Consider the following 23,151-nt stretch of genomic DNA (forward strand, 5'->3'; position numbering starts at 1 on the left):
AGAGTGAAATGAATCAATGTGCTACCATGCAGACCAAAAAGCAAAACACAGTCTGAGGCATTGTTCACTAGAAGCCATTTTCATGTGCAGACAATTGAAACCATCTCCAAAACTCTGGGTAAGTCCTGAGACATCTGAATACAGCTTCTTTAATCATCTCCAACAATATGCGTTCATCAATGCCAACACATACATACACAACAGATACAATATTGTAGAATCAATGAACACCCAATATTCATATTTGCAACATGCACTAAGGATTAGAAAGGTGCTGGTGCATTTTTAATATTTATCTCTTGGACCCACTTCTTCATAGATCATGCTTGATTTTACATCTTCATATTTCAAATGAAAGAGTGTGACTTGTCTTAAGGGTTTGTCAAATAGAATTAGAAACAACAGAACCAAGAAGAGAAGAAATAGGATCACAAACAAGTCTCAAATTCTGAATCCTCTTCCTTAAAAGACAACAAGTCTAAGGAGGAAACAGTTGAGTGTACATTTTGTAAGAAAATTGGTCATCACGAGCATAAGTGTCTGATAAAGCAATTTGCTCATCTCACTGATATCTTTGAGAGAAAAAACAGCAAAGTGCCAAATTCAACAAAGTAGGATTGTAAGAACACCTCCCTAATAATTATTTACCCAAATGCATCACAAAAAAAAGAAGCAACTAAATGTTGATAAATTGTCATTGAAGTCAAATATGGAAGAATCAAATATGTCACAATAAAAAAAACAACTAAATGCTGATAAATAATCATTGAAGTCAAATATGGAAGAATCATAATCTTGAGAAATGGTATCTCTTGCTGTGAGACCCTACAATGAGATGAAACAATAAATATTGCTCCAGCATTGACCAACATTGGCACTAGCTATACACCAAAACAAATTGGAAAACAGTGCCACTGGTCTTCTCTGCTACAAAAGCCATGCCCATAAAGTTTGAAATCATGTCAAGAACCACAGTGACACTTGCATTGAACTTTGATTTGATTCCACCAAACTCTCTATAACTTGGCTTATTTACTGCTTGACATTTTCAATATTTTTTGCATTCTGGTTATGGAAAATTGCAGTTACCATTGACTTCCATGCTACATTGTGATATTCTATGCACTTCATTCATTGTACATTGAAGAAATCCAAAGTTACATTTTATGAACACAAAAAACTGTAAATTTCCCAGAGTTCTTATGATTTGTAGAGGAAGGGTCAAGACTGTGCCCCCCAGTTGTTCTGTAGATGTGTTATGTCTCTGTGCACGTGTATTATATAAGATTTCACACCTCTATGGAACAAATCAGATATAAAGTCTTGACTGTTTATAATTTATACAAAGAGTAGGGCATTTATAATTTTTAGCTGATAGGCTATTGTATGTGAAAAACTTTTTGACTGAGCTCAATTCCTCAATCTGGAAAAATAGCTGCAGTGCCAGAAGTTTTCTGGACTTTGGAATACTCAACATAATGTTTTGGTCTAATTCGGCTTGCATGCTAAACTTGGCTTCCAACCAGCCACAACTTGTTAGGAAGCAGAATCCACTTGTGTGAGACCATTCAATACGATATTAAATGTGTTGGGTGCAGCCCAAAATTCCACTACCTCCGCTAAGGGCCCGTTTGGTTGTTGGAATATGATTTGAGAATTGGCATTTGGGATTCTGGAACTTGAAATCTAGATTATGGTCTTGGGAATCTGATTTGGGACCATTTGGTTCACCAAGAATTCATTATGAGAATACTCATTTCCTCTGTTTGGTTGCACATTTCTGGAATCAAAATACCAACCAGAATAAGCGGTCGCTCAGATATCTATGAAAATACTAAATCAAAAAAAAAAACTACATTTTTAATTATGTGAGATGATATAAGCAGTAGCTTAGATATATATGAACTTTGGTGGTGCAGGAGCACCTATTCCTCCACTTTCCAGAGCATCCATAATAAAAAACTCTTAATGAGTTCCTCTCAAGGGCATTTGTACCTAAGAGACATTTGTTATAGGTAGAAGTAGTTTCTTGTTTGAAATAAGCCTATTTGTAAGACCTAGTCCCCATTTGCTGATCTATAAACCATGGGTTTTTGACTATGGTCATTAGGCACATCTTAGTCCTAGGATAGGGTAGGTGTGTTCTTAGGCTTCTAAACTGTGTACTTGGTTAACATGGGGAACCCCTTTGTTACTTGACCCAACTCGGCTAGTATATAGTTTATGCTAGCATTCCTTCGTTAACCGACCCAACTCGGTCAACACTATCTCCGAACTCGGTTAACACTGAACACTCGGTACATATGGGGAACTGTCTTCAATGCTCGAGTGAGCTCGGTTAACACTAACTGCTTGGTAAAGGTTGAAGTTTCTCGTTACATTTAACAAAATTTCACTTAATCACTCCCAACGGTCACAACCTTTGAAAATTGGTTGGATTAGTTGGGAAAGGTCTTCAAATAGCCCTTTTAGGTGGGTGGAAGATGCAGAGAAATATGTAATTTTGCAATTTGAATCAATAAAAGATCCCATTTTTCCATGTAATTTGCTACAAAACGTAAGTGTACGGAATGGTAGGGATTGGCAGAGGCAAATGAATGTATGATTCTGAATCTTGATTGTCTTAGTAGAAGAATGCAAGGGGTTTGAGGTTTTGAAGTGACCCGCACCAAAAGATATACATGTTTCTTTCTCGAGTGCACCAAAACCTTCAATTCAGTGACCAGTTTTGCCAAAAAATGCCCTAACTTGTGTTTCCACAATGGGAACTTCATGCCACTTGGTAAAATGCTTAGGGGGATGTACCATAGGACTCTCAAAGGATGGGAGATGGAAAGCAAGGCATCTAATTTTACTAGCCAGCCCTAGGCCAAACATCTCTATGTTAGGTGCAAGATAATAGGTATTGAAGTGCTGCAGGCACTTGGGGGATGGATGAAACCTCTTTGAGGGTGGAATATGTACTCTTATAAATCCCTACATGTTTCTCAATGAGTGGCTTAACTTGGTCAATCATTTAACCTGTACTTCCTTCACAAACCCTATCAATTAGGCCAAACAAGGCTAATTGTTGCATTTTGGGTAAGGGGGTCAATTGATCAGTTGGGAGTCTGAAAGTTTGGAATTTGAAGCTTCTTCCAAAAGGGTATCCATATATGAACTTTGTTTTCTTGGTTCTTTGGAACAATTTCAAACTAAACCCTAAATTCCTCGTTGATAGGGCTAACTGGGGCTCCTAGGCCTAAAGCCAGTTTTGCCATTCATTACCTTTGGGAAAAAGATAGGTTATTCTAACCCATTGTTTTGAGTTTGTTGAATGTCCAGGAACCTTCCCATTCCCCTTTGAGCATATAGGTTCCCATTTCAAGCATAAACCTAGAATTTGGCGACTTTGTGCGTTTAGACCTAGTTGTACTCTTTAGGGTGCCTAGGCCATGTTTGTGAGCAACTCTATTTTAAAGGTGTAGAACCCTCTCTTGACTCCATTTTGGGGTACTTGAAGCAATCTAAGGCCACACCACAACCTAGTTGCCTTTATAAGGGAGAGCTCTGCATCAAGTGGTATCAAAGCAACCTAAGATCCCTTAGGGTAAAGGATTTGATAAGACCATGGAAGGAGAAGATGATGGAGGGTTATCTTCAAGGATGACCAATGTAGAGATTGTGAAATACCTGAGAGACTAAAAACTAAGGCAAGATGAACAAAGAGACAAGGATATGCAGTTGATGAGGCAAGAGATGAATAAGCTTAAAGAAGAGCTTCGTAACAGAAGTAGAGAAAAATTTGAAGAAGTTAGATAAGGGATTGATGAAGAACCCCTTGAGTAGGAGGAAGACGAATGTCCTGCTGATGAGAGGCTGCTTGTGAGGACTCTGAAATCTATGGAGAGGAGAACCATGGATGCTAAGCTTGACTTGCCCACATACAATGGGAAGCTGGAACTAGAGGCTGCAATGGATTGGGTAGATGCCCTAACCAGTTTCTTTGATTGTGAAGACATCTGTGAGAGCCAAAGGGTGAAGATTGCCAAGTCTAGACTTAAGGGCTCTGCACTCACATGGTGGAACTTCACTCAAGATGACAGGGTGAAGAATGACAAGAATCCAGTTACCACATGGAAGAAGATGGTGGCTCTACTTAGAGAGACCTATGCCCCTGAGGATTATGAAGTTCAACTTCATAAGAGGAGAATGAGTTTGAGGCAGAAAGAGATGGACATCTCTATCTATACTGAAGAATTTCAGAAGTTGGGGATGAAATCCAAACTTGTTGAATGTGAAAGTGTGAAACTTGCTAGATATATGCAAGGACTAAGGATTGCCATCCAAAATGAACTAAGTTTGACAAGTCCTATTGTTGTAAACCAATGCTATCAATTGGCACTCAAGGTTGAGGAAAAGTTCAAAAGAAGGAATGAACAAAGTGGTAGAAATAAAGGAAAGAATGATAGAGGAAAAGGAAACTATGGGGGTAAAGGAACAAAAGGCAATAGACCTCAAGGAGATTCTAACAAGGAGAATACCCAAAGAAAAAGCAGTTCAAGAGGTGGATACAGAGGAAGGAGAGGTAATGGAAGAGGTAGAAATGGTGGAAGAAACAATGGGCAGATCAAATCCTACAATTGTAACCAGATGGGCCACTATACAAACAATTGTCCTGAGAAGCAGAACAATGAAGGAGAGAGAAGAACTAATCTTGTTCAAGAAGATGATGATGATGGAAGTGTTAGAGATTGTACTGGTGAAGAAGGGGCTACTCATGATAGAGAGGACATTGATTCAAGCACCCATACTAGTTGAGCCTCCACAAAGAAAGACTTTCTTGAGGACCAACTGCAAAAGCCATGGAAATGTATGTAAGGTAGTTATTGATTCTGGTTCTACTGAAAATCTTGTATCTAAAGAAATGGTAGATAAGTTGAATCTAGAGAAAATACCCCACCCTAATCCCTCCCATGTATCTTGGTTGGCAAAGGGCAGCAAACACTGATAAATGAACAATCTTGGGTAGATTTTTCAATAAAAGATTATAAGGATAGAGTCCTTTGTGACATTACAGACATGAACATTTGTCACCTTTTGCTAGGTCGTCCATGGCAGTATGACCTTAAGGCCAAACATGATGGTGTCACAAACAAATACCAAATTACTAAAGATGGTCACAAATATAATCTTCTTCCCAACCCTGACCCTCACCAAGAGAAACCCAAAGAATAGTTAGTCATCATGGCAGGTGAACAAGAGATGATGAATACCATCCAAGAATGTCAAATTGGGTATGCCCTAGTCCTCAAACCTAAGATGAAAGTAGTCATTCAAGAAGTGCCTAAAGAAGTAAACAATCTACTACAAAAGTATAAAGGGATACTTGCAGGAGACACACCAGATGAACTCCCACCATTGAGGGACATCTCGCACCAAATTGACTTCATACCAGGTGCTTCTCTTCCCAATAAGGCTGCATATAAACTCACCCCTAATCAAAATGTAGAGGTATCTAGACAGATCAGTGATCTGTTGGCTAAATGACTCACTCAAAAGAGTCTCAACCCTTGTGCAGTCCCTAGTGTATTGGCCCCTAAAAAGGATGGAAAATGGAGACTTTGCACTGACTCTAGGGCAATCAACAAAGTAACCATAAGGTATAGGTTCCTTATATCCAAGATTGAAGATCTACTAGACCAACTTGGAGGAGCATGCTACTTTTCCAAAATAGACCTTAAATCAGGCTATCATCGGATAAGGATTGGGCTTGGAGATGAGTGAAAAACAACATTTAAAACCATTGAAGGGTTATATGAATGGCTTGTCATGCCATTTGGTCTAAGCAATGCCCCTAGCACCTTCATGAGGCTGATGAATGAAGTGCTTCATGACTTCATAGGTAAGTTTGTAGTGATCTATCTTGATGACATATTGATCTTCAACAAAACCAAAGAAGAGCATATTCAACATTTGGAACAAGTTCATCAAAGACTACATGTAAAGAAGTTAGCAATCAACCTTGAAAAGTGTGCATTCATGCAGACAGAATTGACATTCTTGGGCTTTGTCATCTCAAAGAGCATCTTGAAGATGGATCTTGGAAAGGTAGAGGCTATCATTAACTGACCAACACCTAAAACAGCAGGGGAAGTCAAGAGCTTCCATGAATTGGCTACATTCTATAGAAAATTTGTCAAGAACTTCAGTCACATACGTGCACCTCTATTGGATACCATCAAAGGAGGTAAGAAGGAAAAGTTTCAATGGATAACTCAAGCAGATGAAGCATTTGAATACTTGAAGGGTCAAGTAGCACAATATCCAATCTTGGCACTACCTACCTTCAACAAATTGTTCATAGTGGAGACTGATGCTAGCAACCTTGCCATAGGAGCAGTTCTCAGTCAAGAGGGAAGACCAGTGACTTTCTTCTTTGATAAACTCAATGATGCCAAGAAGAAATATAGTACATATGACCTAGAACTATATGCTATGGTTCAGGCTCTCAAGAAATGGAGGCACTACTTGCTTCCTAAAGGATTCATTGTCTACATAGACAATCGTGCACTAAGCTTCCTGAATAGCCAAGACAAATTGAGTTGCAGACACATGAAGTGGGTTGAGCAACTCCAAGCCTTCACATTCTCAATAAAACACAAGAAATGCACTCCAAACAAGGTAGCAGATGCTCTTAGCAAGATTCACCTTGGTGGAAAAAATTCAAGTGCAAAGCATGGGGATTGATGCCCTTAAACATCTATACAAAGATGATCCAGACTCTGGGGAAATCCATAAGGTTTGTTCTACATTATTTGATGCATATAACACAACATATTCTGAGTATTTGTTGCAGGATGGTCTCTTGTTCAAAGGAGGACAACTTTGCATTCCAAGATGCTCCATGAAGGAAAATCTGATCAAAGAGAAGCATTGTGGCACATTAGGAGGTTACTTTGGGATTGACAAAACTCTAGAACTCCCAAGGAGAAACTATCACTGATGTCAGAAAGTTTGTAGAAACTTGCACAATATGTCAAAGAGCCAAGGGAGTAAGGACAAACCAAGGTCTTTATCAGCCCTTACCTATTCCAATGAAACCACGGGACAGTGTGAGCATGGATTTTGTCTTAGGCCTTCGAAGAACGAGACAAGGCTTTGATAGCTTTTTTGTTATTGTAGACAGAGTTAGTAAAATGGCTCATTTTGTTCCTTGCAAGAGCTCTACTGATGCTTCACACATTGCTAACCTATTTTTCAAGGAAGCATTCAGGATTCATGGATTACCAACATCCATTATCTCAAATAGAGATGTCAAGTTCCAAGATCATTTTTGGAGGACCTTATGGAAAAAGTTGGGCACAAATTTATCTTTTAGTTTTGCCTACCATCCACAAACAAATGGACAGACTGAAGTAGTCAATAGATCATTAGGAAACCTTCTAAGGTGTGTAACAAAGCAACATGAGCAGACATGAGATGTGATCCTCCCTCAAGCAGAATTTGCATCAATGATTGAGTGAACAGGTCAACAGGAAAAACACCATTCCAAGTGAACTATGGAATTCATCCTAGAGGAGTCATGGAACTAAGAGATTTACCAAGTGATTTCAAAACTAGTGCACAAGGTGAAGAATCCTCATCATGGATCAAAAAAATTCATGATTAGGTGAGAGACACTCTGAATCAGAATACTGCAAAATACAAACAATAGGCAGACAAGAAAAAGAGACATGTTTCTTTTAAGGAAGGAGATCAAGTATGGGCTTATTTGAACAAAGCAAGGCTACCAAGGGGACACACAAAATTGTAGATGAGGAAGATTGAACCCTGTTAGATATTGCACAAATTTGGGGAAAATGCATATGAAATTTCATTGCCCCCAACCCTATAAATTTATCCTATTTTTAATGTTTGTGATCTCACCCCTTTCAAAGGTGATGCAGGAACTAGTGATATAATGCAAGATGCTGATGAACAAGCAAAATGGATCAAGGATTTTCCACCTAGCCAACCACTTCAGTTGGAGAAGATTTTGGATTCCAAGGTGGTCAAGAAGACAAGAAAGAAGACCTACATAGACTACTTGGTCAAATGGAACGATCTTCCAGACATAGATGCTACATGGATGAGTGAAGAATGCATTGCCAAGCATGGCACTTTTGTTTAGCAACTATCCTCAAGTGGGACTTGAGTTTTTCAAGCAAGGGAGTATGGTGCAGGAGCACCTATTCCTCCACTCTCTAGAGCATCCACAATAACAAACTCTTAATGAGTTCCTCTCAAGGGCATTTGTACCTAAGAGACAATTTGCTATAGGTAGAAGTAGCTTCTTGTTTGAAATAAGCTTATTTGTAAGACCTAGTCCTCATTTGGTGATCTATAAACCATGGGTTTTTGACTATGGTCATTAGGCACATCTTAGTCCTAGGATAGGGTAGGTGTGTTCTTAGGCTTCTAAATTGTGTACTTGGTTAACACAGGGAATCCCTTTGTTAACTGATCCAACTTGGTTAGTATAGAGTTTATGCTGGCATTCCTTCGTTAACCGACCCAACTCGGTCAACACTATCTCTGAACTCAGTTAACATTGAATGCTCGACACATACGGGGAACTGTCTTCAATGCTCGGGTGAGCTTGGTTAACACTGATTGCTCGGTAAAGGCTGACAGTTTCTCGTTACATTTAACAAACTTTCACATAATCACTCCCAACGGTCACAACTTTTGAAAATTGGTTGGATTAGTTGGGAAAGGTCTTCAAATAGCTCTTTTAGGCAGGTGGAAGACAGAGAAATATGTAATTTTGCAATTTGAATCAATAAAAGATCCAATTTTTCCATGTAATTCGCTACAAAATGGAAGTGTATGGACTGGTACGGATTAGCAGAGGCAAATGAATGTATGATTTTGAATCTTGATTGTCTTAGTAGAAGAATGCAATGGGTTTGAGGTTTTGAAGTGACCCGCACCAAAAGATATCCAAGTTTCTTTCTTGAGTGCACCAAAACCTTCAGTTTAGTGACTAGTCTTGCCAAAAAATGCCCTAACTTGCATTTCCACCGTGGGAACTTCATGCCACTTGGTAAAATGCAAGTTAGGAGGATGTACCATAGGACTCTTGAAGGATGGGAGATGGAAAGCAAGGCATCTAATTTTACTAGCCAGCCCTAGGCCAAACATCTCTATGTTAGGTGCAGGACAATAGGTGTTGAAGTGCTGCAAGCACTTGGGGAATGGATGAAACCTCTCTGAGGGTGGAATATGTACTCTTATAGATCCCTACATGTTTCCTAGTGAGTGGCTTAACTTGGTCAATCATTTAACCTATACTTCCTTCACAAACCCTATCAATTAGGCCAAACAAGGCTAATTGTTGCATTTTGGGTAAGGGGGTCAGTTGATTGGTTGGGAGTCTGAAAATTTGGAATTTTTCCAAAAGGGTATCCATATATTAACTTTGTTTTCTTGGTCCTTTGGAACAATTTCAAACTAAACCCTAAATTCCTCGTTGATAGGGCTAATTGGGGCTCCTAGGCCTAAAGCTAGTTTTGCCATTCATAACCTTTGGGAACAAGATAGGTTATTCTAACCCATTGTTTTGAGTTTTTTGAATGTCTAGGAACCTTCCCATTACCCTTTAAGCATATAGGTTCCCATTTCAAGAATAAACCTATAATTTGGTGACTTTGTGCTTTTAGACCTAGTTGTACTCTTTAGGGTGCCTTGGCCATGTTTGTGAGCAACTTTATTCTAAAGGTGCAGAACCCTCTCTTGACTCCATTTTGGGGTACTTGAAGCAATCTAAGGCCATACCACAACCTAGTTGCCTTTATAAGGGAGAGCTCTGCATCATTCGGCCATGCTAGTCAATACTTAATTTCGGTAGATGATTGAGAATCTTTTGGAATGGATGATTTCCAAAGCTATGGATTAGGAAAAGTATTGTTGTTTGTAGACGTTTATTAGCATATCTTACTTACACTGTTAGGATTTCTTTTTCTTCATAAGATATTTTCTAACATATAGAGTTGCTAATTGTACTAGAAAGTCTCCTTTGTTTAATGAATCAAGATGGCCACAAGTTAAGACTTTAACAATTATATTAGATATTATTGTCGTGTTTTTATGTTAGATATTATTGTTATGATTTCATTTTGAATTAGTTTCGTAGTGGGTATTTTGTGTTTCTGAAATAGAAGTTAGTTCAAATTTCAATAAAATAAGGCATGTATGTAGTTTGTAGCACGACTGATGTTTCCTGCTAAGATAGTCTATAAATTAATAATAAAGTCACTTGGTATGTAGACTATCTTAAAATTTCAAAACTCTGTATAATAGAGCTTATTTTCTAATTTGGAGGTGTTGCCTATTTAACATGTCAAGGTTCAAACTGCAACTGACAAATTGTGTTAGCCAATATTCGAGAAACAATTTTAATTTTTTATTGCAATCAGCGAAAAATTGGGAAGATTTTAGGTCTATTCATTGACATTCCCCCTTCTTTTTCTTATACTTTGTTTTCTTGCATACTCACTGTATTTTCAACAAAAGAAGCGAATATGCCTCTGGATTGCCATGGAGTTTCCTAAAATAATTTTGCTAAATCATGAAAAACATGGCTGAAGTTGCTAGATTTTGTTATTTTCAGCTGGTGTGATGGTGAAGCCCTAAATGCTTGCACTGATCTTTTAGTATTCCTAGCACACGCTTTCATAGTGGCTGCTAAGGATGAATTCTCACTCATTGGGAAAAATCAAACTGTTTGAGAGAATTGGGGACGGCCGCTAGACAATAATTTTCCTGTTTGGAAATGGTAAAAGATTGTCACCTCTACATAACTGTCAAAAAGGTTTGCTCTGCTCTGTTGAAAGTCTCTGAACCTGCAGGAGCGGGCTTTATTTCACAAGACCACCCTTTGTAATGCCCTTAAAACTAGATATCGTTTTGGCATTTCGTTAGACTAGCAATTTCTAATGAAACCACAATTCAACAATGGGTAATAGCACAGTTGAAAAGCTTTGTTAGTCGATTGAACACAGACATGGCGTCGCCAGTTTAGGTACTTATTTGTGGGTTAGTGGTCAAAGTTCTCCCTCCACAAGGTCTGGCAGATGTCAAAACAATTTTATTTCAATTAATTTGTAATGCTTGTTATCCACTTATTTAGATGGAAAACCAAATCCTGTTTTTGGGGGATAAATGAGGATACCGAATTCTATTTTTTCAAACTCCCATTCCCATTTTGCAGACCCAAACAGTGGATTAGGAATTTTTGAGAATTCCAAATTCTAATTCCTTCTCAAATCCGCGATCTAAACGGACCCAAAAGGTTTAAAAAAATATGGTGGTCGCTGCACAAAATTTGACTACCTTGTAAAGAGAACACGACAACACCTTGATAATATTAGCAATCTTATGTTGACCAATATTTATTATGCATCTATTGTATTGATTTCTTCATCAATGTCCATTTCTGATTTTCTGGTTTAATTGATTTAGGTTGATATAAGGTTACACAAAAATCTTCTAATTTGTTTTATTCTAGATATTTAAATTTGCTTTGCTCTACATTACTCATTTAAACCATATTCGTTGTGATTTTGACATGTATGAATTGTTTTTTTAAATAGTTTTTTGTGGGTAAAAATGTCAATGCAGGTGGACACTGCTTCAAATGAAAGATGCCGGTTTACAATTTACTACATTTTGTAATTGAATTTTACCCAATAAATATGTTTTTAAAGGAGATCAAAAGTTTACTACTTTCCATGGTGCTGACTTTTTGCTAAGTTGAGTTTTTGCAAGTTGAGAATTTTAATACTAAAAATAATATAATATTTCTTATTCCATGCCTTAAAAATTGAAAGTGCCTTAAAAATTGAAAGTTTTTGATTATCCAAAAACACCAAAAAATGTCAAAAAATGACCCAAAAAAAATCATACTTAGATTTACAATTAATGTGAAATGTGGGAAAGAACTGAATGTGAATGAATGCAACTTATAATTTAAATTAGCAAGCTTTCTGAAATAAAAATGACTTTGCAATTTATTAAAATAGATTTGTTATTTACGTTTGAAGACAGAAGTTTAAAAAATCATTATAAATTTATAGTCAAATTTTAAAATGTTTTACAATATTGTAGATGTAAATGTTTTATACTATTTACAATGTTAAATATAAATAAAGTATAAATTAAACTATAAAAAATAAAATCTTCTATTTAATTTAAAACATTTTTACATTGTTAATGCTTATATAAATGTAAATTTATTTTATAATTTATAATTCTTTATTTCAAAAATAAATAAAAATTCAATCAGCATAATAATAATGCTTGCTAATTGACAACTTGTAAGACTTTGTTAATAATAATAACAATTCTATAAATATGTTATTCAATAAAAATAGCACTAATACTTAATTTATGGAATTTATAACTACATTAATATTATATATAAATATTAATTTTAATAAAATATTCTAATCTCCTAATTTAGTTATTTTTTATTAATTAATTTTAAATATATTCAAATGTAAACTGTAGCTGGAAAGGATCTCAATGAACACACATTGTTGTATTCCAATTAACACAAAAAAAGGAGGAGGAAAACACCATACTTTATCATAAAAACGTTCATAATGATTATAATTTAAATTTATTTCCTTTGTAGTGATCCATACATTCCTTAGGAGTGATCAATGGGATTTTCACAAGCTCATGACCTAAAGCTATGGATTCAATGCAAGTTTAGGGAAGGACACTAGGGTGTGCATATTTTGAAATCCTTTCAATTTGACTACATAAAAATAGGCTACCCACTAGGTAACAGAGATGCAAGTAGGCAATTTTCTCAAGAATAAATGTGTCAATCAAATCATAACTGTCAATTGTTTTCCCAATTAAGACATCCACAATTCTGTTGAATATTAGAGAACATACGAGAAGCGAAACCAAGACATGAAGACTAACAACTCTTGATGACATGCACATATAAACAAATAACATCAAATGTCAAGGACGATTTTGACAACTCAATGCACCTATTTGTTACCAATGATGCAGTTAAGCTACATTATAGAAGGATGTTCCAATTTGTGAATTGCCCAGTCACAACTTGAGAAATAGGTCTGACTCAGCAGATACCAATCCATCATGCTACCAACAAACATATGGACAGGAGCAGGGCTTGTGAATGGTGCTTTTGGCGAAGTAGCAACCTATCTGACTGTTCGATGTGTGTTGCAATGAGAATTGACAATTATTGTGAGCCACCATGAGACGAAGAGGACCCCAAAGTTGTGTTGATTGTTCATGTGTTTCTATGTAGCCGATGACAAATAGCGCTTGCAATGGCATGGGCTGTAACCTTACACAAATCCCAAGGGCCTACACTACATAAAGCAACAATTGACATTGGCAGAATGAAGAGGCAGGGCTTGACATTCACATCCATGTCAAGAGTCAAGTCACTAAGCAATCTTTGCATGCAAGCGGTGTTTTCCTTTAAGAGATTCTCCAAAATGCAAAACAACCTGTATATAATTTTAAGGAAAAATGAAGAAGTCCATGTGCAACAACATTCTTTGTGACAAATCAGAGATTGCCAATTCAAAGCAATCACTTCTCAACTCCTTACTGCTCTACTGCCCTGATGATGGTTCACAGAGTGTGACCCAAAACGTTGGCTCAAAAAGATTCACACAATCAAAATCCAGAAGCACAGGATTAGTACTATGGATTGTGGAAGTGCATTTACAATTGTCTCCTGCATTATTTGTTAATATGTGTTTTACATGAAAAATAAAAAATGAATTTTTATTCGTGATTGTTTATTGTTTCTCTGTGGTTGAATAATATGCTAATTGTATATCTCTCAATCAGTGTAACCATTGCACCTCCTTTTGATGCAAATGCTAGAATATTATTTTTCTGCATATAATTGTAATTTTGGATTTCTTCAGTTTACAAGCAACCAAACTCTTTCATAGATGTGTTAATGAATATCTGTGTGTTTTATATATGTATGCATATAATTTGATTGTACTCATAGATTAAACTGTTCTCATGTGCTTATTGACAATTAGTAGTTGATGCTGTTTGTAATGCAGGTTTTGCGTGCATGGAAAGACAGACTTCAAAGTTGGGGTTACGAGGCACTATATTGCAGTGCTGATAGTAATCTTGGACTGACTGCTATTGCTAGTGTTTTGGAAAAGAGAACATCTGTGGTAGTTGGGCCCAGTGGAGTTGGTAAGTCTAGCCTGATTAATGCCTTGCGCCGTGGTCTAGATATATGTGCTACAAGTGAGATGGATTTGTTTGCTGGACAGGTAACTATATCTTCTTTTGTTGAAACAATTTTTTTGGTAGTAGTCAGGAAATAATTTAGACTCAGTTGTTTTCACTGTTAATTGTGAGATCTGTTTTCTGAACTTGCCATCTTCAATTCTGGTAGATGGTAGAAATGTGCACTTATCTTCTTCTGTCTGAATAGTATTGTGTTTTTTACAACCAAGGATATAAATTGTGTTCATATACAGAGGATATCACAAAAGATGATTACAGGCAGTATATAAAAGCTTCCAGTCATAAGACTATTAAGTCAGACACTGTGCTATTAAATTCAAAGTTTGCATAGTAAGCTTTGTTTAAAAAAAAGTTAAGTATTGGTAATGGAACACAACATAAACTTAATATACATAACAAAATCTAGTAGTCAGCCAGTGATAACATTCACAATGGTGGTGGTCAGGTCAATAGAAATCCAAAAAGAGCATAAGATATCCTAGATACAACAAGGAACAATGTGCTGATGGGCAAAGAGCTATTGGGCATTAGATTATAGTTGCAGGTAATTGTGTGTGGTAATCCTTTCATCAGCTGATTCCACTTTTGCTACATTGTAGGGTAGCTTCTAAAACTTAATGTTGAGAGTGCAGTGTTTAATGTCCATGGTATTGGAATAGTTTCTAGAGATGCTTATTGATCATGAGTCAGCGTCCAACGTGTATCTATTTATCAATTGAAGGTGCATATTATGATCACTTAGACTTCAATGTTGGAGGGATTTATTGGAGGTTTGGTGTATGGAACCCTGAGATGAACATATCCCATTGTGAGAATGATGGATACAAATGGATACTGTCAGATACCATTAGCCTGTCAGGAACCACACCAAGCATACATATAATTGATTTCAATATTTTGCATTTTTGGTTGTTGGGTATGCATGGGAAATGAGAACATTAACTTGTATGGATCTGAATTCTTGAATTATGTGCATAGAACATTTAACAAGGCTGAGTGCTCTCCCATTGTTTGAATGGAAGAAGGGAGTCCTCTCCTGCCTGCTCCATTGATCAAGCTGGCTTCTCCTCTCCTGTTGGTCTAGACATTTTTTTTGAATAAGATATTATTAAACAATACAAGTGAACTACATCTGCCACTGCTCCTGATAGGCACAAAGTACTAACAAATTTAGCTGCAATTAAAATCCAGGTCACCGAAGAAGGCATGTTAACTTCGTCAAAAAATATTATATTTCTACAGCTTAAGGGTAATGTTAGTTTTTAAACTGTAGGCATATTTATAACTGCAAAGGTTTACTTAAACTTTCATAATTAAAGTATTAGACTGCCTGTCATCAAACTGAAATACCATAAAGGCTGCTCTGCTACTAATCTTAAAAGCAAGAACATTTTTTTTGCCAAAATGGGCTGCATAGATATTCTTTTGATATTTGGATCATTTTAAAAGAGCTAAATACTACTGCCCATCATCTTTGGAGACAAAGGCAGAAGAGTAGGTTGAGTTCCTGCTGTCTTGCGGTATGGAGAAAGCCTTACTTTGGGAATAGCAACATGAGATTGAGGGTATAAATTAGCATGATCCAGTCAGTATGTAACAAACTAATTTTCTTGACTAAAAGATTAGAGCTAACATCTGATTTCAAATAAATACAAAAGTAATACTTCAACTATACAACCAAAATAAAACATCTTTATTTCCATTTCATGGGATAATAACTGAAATAACATTCAATTGAATAACTATCAACTGAAATAACTGTCTACTGAAATAAATGTTTCCTATCATCTTTACTGAAGTAAATTAAAACATTACCATTCATACTATGATATTCGATATTCACAAAACAAAGTAAATGCATAGCTAAGGATAGAGGAAGAAACATAGAAAGCAAATTGGAGAGTCTTGAATTGGTTGTGCAAGCCTCAGCTTTCAGTTAAGAGGAGAAGCATTAGCTTAGGCTTAGCCTCCCAACTGTGGACCATATCCATCCCCACACAATCTTTTGAAAAGAAAGGCCCTCCCTACCCCGGGGCTAGGCTGGGGGCACTACTAGTGCAGCTATCTGAGCAATACTGGTGTTTAGAATGTCCGCACAGTTATAGACGGACATGTCTGAATAACTAGCACTACCGACATCATGTGATTTTTAGAAGACAAGGATGCCTTTAATGACCTTGGCCAAGGTTTTTGGATGGGTTTCTAATACTTGATCACCACCGCTCGACTTGACAATAGGATAATTAAGTGGACATGCATGAGCTATTTAATGATTCTTTTAAAAGAAACAAATTTATTGTATCACTTCTGATCCTGCTTTCATGTTTTTGCAGATTTTTCTCTCACCTCTTCAGCCTCTTTCTTGGCCATCTAGCCGGGTGAGTCCTAGGTGTCAAATCTCAGAGTAATTCAACTCTTTTGTTGAACCCCAGTTGGTGTAAAGAAATAATATAAATTAATTACTGTCATAATATAGTTCTTATGACTCGAGAGCTTCTCTTAAGAATTTACAAAGAAACGGTTTGAATATGGAATCTGACTGAAAACAAGAGGCGTCTTGGCATAACAAATACATTTGATTCAGACTTAATAGGGAGAGATGAATTCATCGAATATACTATTTGTAATTGCAGTTAAACAATAAAACATCAAAATTATTGACTCAATTCTTACATCTGTATTTTCAAATGCATACATAAAGCAATATGAATTGAGAAAGCGGACCACATAACTTGATCAAGGAAAGTATGAAGCTTGGGCTTGATTTCTGTACAGTCAGCTCTTTTGAGATACGTATTCCAAATGTAGAGCTCAAATCAGATAAAAACTATGACTTGGATTTGTCCTCAATCCAGATGCAGCGAATAAATGATAAGAAGAAAAGAGGGAGCAGAGGTAAAATGCAGAACTCGGGTTTTTTTGGTTCTTTTGCCTTGTATTTGAAAGAATACATTCGAAGAAAATATAAAGGCTTCGAAGAAGCCGTGGCTCTTGGAGCAGTTATAAAAAAAGAAGAAAACTGACTTCTTGAACCACCGATAAATAAAGATGCCAAGTGTACAATCTCATCTCTTATAAGACAAATAAAAATGAGGAAGAATTCGAAGGTTACTAAATCAAAAAGGATAATTTATTAAATTATATATATATATATATATTTGCACACACACACACACACACACACATATAATTTCAAATGGTGACATTATATTATTATCATTATATCCAAGGTTATACCTACTAAGGTATGCATATCTAAATACGTGTATTACTTGGAAAATTATTCTATCATCATATCTTCTCAAGGTATACACATATTTAGGTATACGCATTTTAATAGATATGAGCCTGAATAAGTTAATACTATGGTGGCACCATACTTTTATACCTATGTGCACACATATATACGTATTAATTGAAGTGATGAGAAAGTCAATGTAAACCATTAAAGGTATGTACTTTGATTAAGTTAAAATGTTTAATGTTTTAATGATTGTCCAATAGCTCATGCATGTCCAATGATTGTACCTTGTTATGCAAGTTGCTACGTCCTTACCAAGATTGTTAGAGGTCATACCTATCGATTAGAAAAATGGACTAAGGTAGTACCCCATTCCGTAGATCCTGTTAAGCAATGCTTCTCCCCTTTGTCTGTTCCTGCAATCACCCGTGCAACATTTTCCACAATAATAACAAATTCCCATGATAAATCCATAATAACAATTAACATAGATAATAGTAAGGAAATTAGTTAATAACCATAATTCCAAAGCTAAGCAATTGCTAACTACTATCAACATATGACAAGTAATGGTTAACGACCATCATCATTAAACAGTTATACATAATAATTGATAACAACCAATTTCATAGGAAACAATGGTTACATATAACTACCCTTTTTCACGTGAATAGGAAAGAAAAATCCATTCAACTCAATGGCTATAATAATTTTAATTAGGTCAAAATTTTGGGATGTAACACAATATCTTGTGCTACAGTCCTGTAACAGCTAGCTCTATAATCAACTTTTTTTTTCCTGTGTTAGTTGTGTCTCTCCTGACAGACAGTAAAAATCAAAATTTTGTTTGGTTGTTAAAAGAAAAACTAAAACAGCATTACTACTGAGCTTTTGGATAGTTTCAACTGATGTTTGTAGTTTTTATTCTGCTCAGTGAAATCTGTTAGAGGCACAATACATTCTCCTAAACTTTGGATGATGGATTATGGAACTTTGTTCCCCCAATTTCTTTGCAAGGTGCTCTAGTATAGATTAGAGATGCCATACCAAATCTACAAAGTTTTTGTCAATTTGGAAGATGGACTAGAAAAGTGAGGGGCCTGATTATTGTGAGGGGTTGTTTGAGGGGTCTGAGTAGCATCATTCATATTCCCTCAGATCCTTTTACGATTTTTTTATTATAATTTATGTGTTTTTCCCTTTCCTTTCTTGGTGGCACCCAATTAGAACAAGGCATCCCTAAAACAGCATGGACTAGCCTAAATCTTGGCATTCTGGCCTAAGTTGGCTCACCTTGAGTGTATCAGCCTTGACTGACCCTAACATCTCTTGCAGTGTGAAGAGAAAGCTTAGGGTGGCCTCATTTTGATAAAGTGGTGACCTTGCTAGTGTGTTCTGCTTTGAGCCCCTTGCCCGTTGTGTTTGCTGTCATCCCATCTTGTCAACCTTGGCTGCTCTAACCATAGGTCCCCTTAACCTTGGTTTTCCGTAACATATTTTACTTTTTGTTTTTGTTTTTTAAAATCTCATTTTGAGGATTTTGTGGTGTGTTCAAACGAAATGTTTAAGGCTAATGGGCGGGCTTTTTTTGACAGATCACACCCTCCATAGAGGACGTTTTGGGTACAATTTATTCAGTTTGCTAATGGCAACTCCAAACTTCTAGAAACATTATCTTCTTGATCAAGGCTACTTTTTAAGCACTGTATTTTTTTGCGAAGGATTTTGATCATTAGATTGCCATTGTACTTGAAATACTATACTATCTTTTTCCAATTGTCAACAAATATCATAAAAAATGGTGAAATTTGATATAATACTGCATTGTTATAAGTAGTTTTCTAGGCACAAAGACGTAAATATATTGTTCTATAGAGGTCTACATATTTTGAGGGATGTGCTGGTGTAATTAATTACCTAATTACCTAATTACACTTTTCTTAAGCTTACTTAGGATAATGCATATAATGCCCCCATTATTAAATAAAATTAATAGATAATATTTCTTTTGTGGGTCCCGATCAATTTATGTATATCTCAGGCCCATCTTTTATTTTATGTCGTAGGTGTAGGATTTGTCGTCTACTCTATTTGTGCACCTTCGGAGTTTATTTGACGGGTATTTATGTCCAGTGGGTAGGTTGTTTTTAGTATGCGTCTAATTTGATTTCGGTATTGTGAATTCCTTTGTGAGTTCTGATTATCACCATATTGAAAGTGAAAGACCTTTCATACTTGACTTGAGGTAGTTTCAATGGGATTCGGGTCTGCCCTACTTTGTGTAGGAAATAATTTGCTCAGATTTGGCGAGTTTGAGCACCATCTATGTCAGCAAATGTAATTCTTGTTCGATAAATTGCATATGTTAGTGTTTGGTATCTACCTTTGTTTGGCGAACATACTTTGTATCAATGTTCAATAATTTGCATTTGGTTTGGCATCATCAAAATACATCTTCCATCATTTGCAATTCACTCATTTGTAACCATTCGGGCTACGAGCCGTACAACTGGGAAGCCATATACATGTTTATTTCGCTGTGAGCTAAGGCAATAATTCTAACATCACCACATTCAAGAACATATTGGCAAGTACCGAAGGAGCTTGGAGTTTACACAACACATTATGCCACCATACGACCTATATACACACGTACGACAACATCCTCTCCAGTCACCCTATTAAGATGCCTCCATCCTTCTATCATACAACTACCACCCATTCCCTCCATTGTACATCTCTCTCTACCCAAGTGCCATACATCTGCCTAACACTTAGTACATTAGGGACCATTTAAGACACTACACACCAATTCACCATACGTCACTCCTCCCTATGCTGTGGTAAGCTATCTCCATTGTACAATCACTCCTCCACATAGTACGGATAGTACATTACCCCCAACAACATATTTAGTATGCAACGAAGTATATCGTTTTGGATTGCTTGCCTCGTTGTGCAGGTTTGGTACATTATAGTGGTATCAGAGCCAATGATTATGCCAGCCTGTGGAAGTGAATGTGAGTTTATACCCAGAGGAGAAGGTAGGATCACTCTATTGGTTGAATGGGGGATCCACAAGATCCTATGATAGAAGTCATGAATCTTCGAAGAAAGCTCACCAAAAACCAAGTCCAGATCAACAAAACTCAATGACTTATGTAGGAAACCTTACAGAAATTGGCCAAGGGAAAAGCAATCAGAAAACAAAATAGGCATAGCGACAACTCTGTTACGGGAAGGACAAACCCTCAATCCTCTTGCTCTTTACCTTCGATACCAATTTTTCCTCCAAGGACGGAAACAACACAAAGAATGAGAGCCTACTTTCCAGGAAATGCAAGAACAACTTCGGGAAGATTGTAGAAATGCAAAGGAAGGCAAAATTTCATACAAAGATTGTTTACCGTATGGGGTAACTAGATTGATGCACAAAAACAATAGAACAGAACAACAGAACTTTTTATTTTTTGCATATGCCAAAGACATTACATTATGCTTGATAAGATGATTATAATGATTACCCGGAGGGTGTATATATACATCTCGAGGAACCTTCCCGAAGGGGTTCGTCGGCCACATACAACATGTCGGCTACATAACAAGAACCTTCTCGAAGGGGCCGTTGGCTACGCAGTATTTATCGACATACATCCTGTCGGCTACACAATATTTACCGATGACATCATCCCCCCCAAAAGAAAAAGTCATCTTTGGATGACAATTACAAAATATCCAAGAGAGATTAAGAAAACGAAATACATTAACTGACTAACTACAACAAGATAAATTTGTTTCTGTCACACCACTTTCACATTCGTCCCGTGCCTGCATCAAACTGGTCTCCAAAATACGTTGCATCTGCAGCCTTTACTAACACAATACTGTTTCCTTAGCTGATCTTGATAGCCACCCGTGCCGCTTTCTTTGCTTCCAACTCCTAGGTACCCTAAGCCAAGTGTCGTTGTATTGCCTTCAACTGGATGATCAGCTCCTCCCGAGCTCTCTATGGATCCACCAAGACAGCCTCACGTCCAAACACCTACTCCAAGTGCCTCTGGTACACAAACACTCCATGCCTGCAGCAGCTCCAGGTCTCATCAACTGGTCACACTTCCCACGACTGATAATCGTACCGACTAGGGGTCAGGGGGGCATCGCCCCCAGCGGGGTTGAGGGGCAGCACCCCCGCGAGGTCCTGGGGCAGCGCCTTAGGCGCGCTCCCTGTCGTGATACAGGGCAGGGTCGAGGGGTAACGCCCTCGCCGCCAAGACCAAATTAGCACTCTCAAACCCACACAAAACTCCATGGAACACACCTTTTTTGTCATTTTCTTCCGATTCCACACTCTTTCTGACAACTGCTTATGTTTCACTACTTTTTTCTATCTTTCCCTTCCCTTTGGCATCATGTGTTACTCATTCTGCACTGTTTCAATTTGTCGTCGTTTTTTTATATTTTAGAAAACCTCCTGTCACCCTTCTTTTGCGTCTACCGGTGTACTGCAATCTGGAATGGCTCCCTTCTTGCATTGAAGATGTTACCACTTCTCTGACGTACAACTTTCCTTTTTTCATATGGGTTTCTATCTTTCTCCTTGTCGTCACTTCTTCCTTTGTTTGCTTCGTACGTACTGTGTCTAGTAGATAAATTGTAATTGCCATACAACAATCTCTGCTTACTCTGCTAGGTGATATCGCCATACTGTGTCTGCCAGGAGAGGTCACACTTCCATACCGTGGACATCCAGAGATATATATCTTGATTGCAAGGTCCATATGCTATTAGAAGAAGCCGTATGGTGGTACCTTCATAAAATCGCATCAATTATCCCTTCAAAACATCGTCGTACGGACACATCAAATATCCTTGCTTTAAAATCGCTATACAGATGCATCAATAAGAATCCGTACGATGCTACCTCAATTTTCTAAACTATGTTTAAAAATTCATACGGTGAAGGGGAAAAATAATATAGGGCATATAAAACACCACAACAATTACTACCTTGTCCATACGGGTATGAGGATCTGTTTTTTTAAAAAGCCGTATGACATTTGGATAGAGGGGGAGCTGTATGGTGACTGTTTCGTACGGTGAAGGAAAACTCAAATAGCCATCTGGTGAAGGCATGAGCAGTTGACCACCGTACAATACTTTTTCTACTCACTTTTTTTTCCTTTTTTTTTCAAATTTCTTTTTTTTAAAATCAATTCTCCTTTCGAGTTTTGTCATTCCCTAACGACGAGGGGATCGTTCTGGCATGGTACATCTTTAGCTTCGAACCGTTCACTGCCTTTGGTATTTCTTCTTAGTCTAATGTCCACAACTTTAATGCTCCATTATCCCCTACCTCCTGGATTTGGTACGGTCTGACCCATTTGACTCCAAACTTGCCTAGTTTGATTTCGTTCCGTTTGTCATACTTCAACACCAGTTGTCTTGATTGGAACTTGTTCAGTTTCAGGTGTTTATCATGCCATGCTTTGTTCTGTGTCACCTCCGTGGCCCATTGTGCCTGCAGTCATCGCTCATCAAGTTTATTTAAGTTACATGATCTCTCCCTCAGGTTTTCCATATTGCCTTGTTTGTTCTCGACACTCGGTACCATGAAT

General features: G+C 37.1%; 1 protein-coding gene across 1 annotated transcript in view; it reads left to right on the plus strand.

Annotated features, from left to right (window-relative positions):
- Positions 1-23,151, plus strand: part of LOC149532700 (small ribosomal subunit biogenesis GTPase RsgA 1, mitochondrial-like) — a 103,374-nt gene that overhangs the window by 61,470 nt on the left and 18,753 nt on the right. Inside the window, exon 2 of the mRNA XM_089804104.1 lies at positions 14,097-14,318. Within this exon, the coding sequence (XP_089660230.1) occupies positions 14,097-14,318 (222 nt within the window). The remainder of the gene's footprint in view (positions 1-14,096; positions 14,319-23,151) is intronic.

The sequence above is a fragment of the Cupressus sempervirens genome, chromosome 10 (genome assembly GCF_028749045.1).
Source record: "Cupressus sempervirens isolate cs-2001-9-10 chromosome 10, ASM2874904v1, whole genome shotgun sequence".
Taxonomy (NCBI): Eukaryota; Viridiplantae; Streptophyta; class Pinopsida; order Cupressales; family Cupressaceae; genus Cupressus; species Cupressus sempervirens.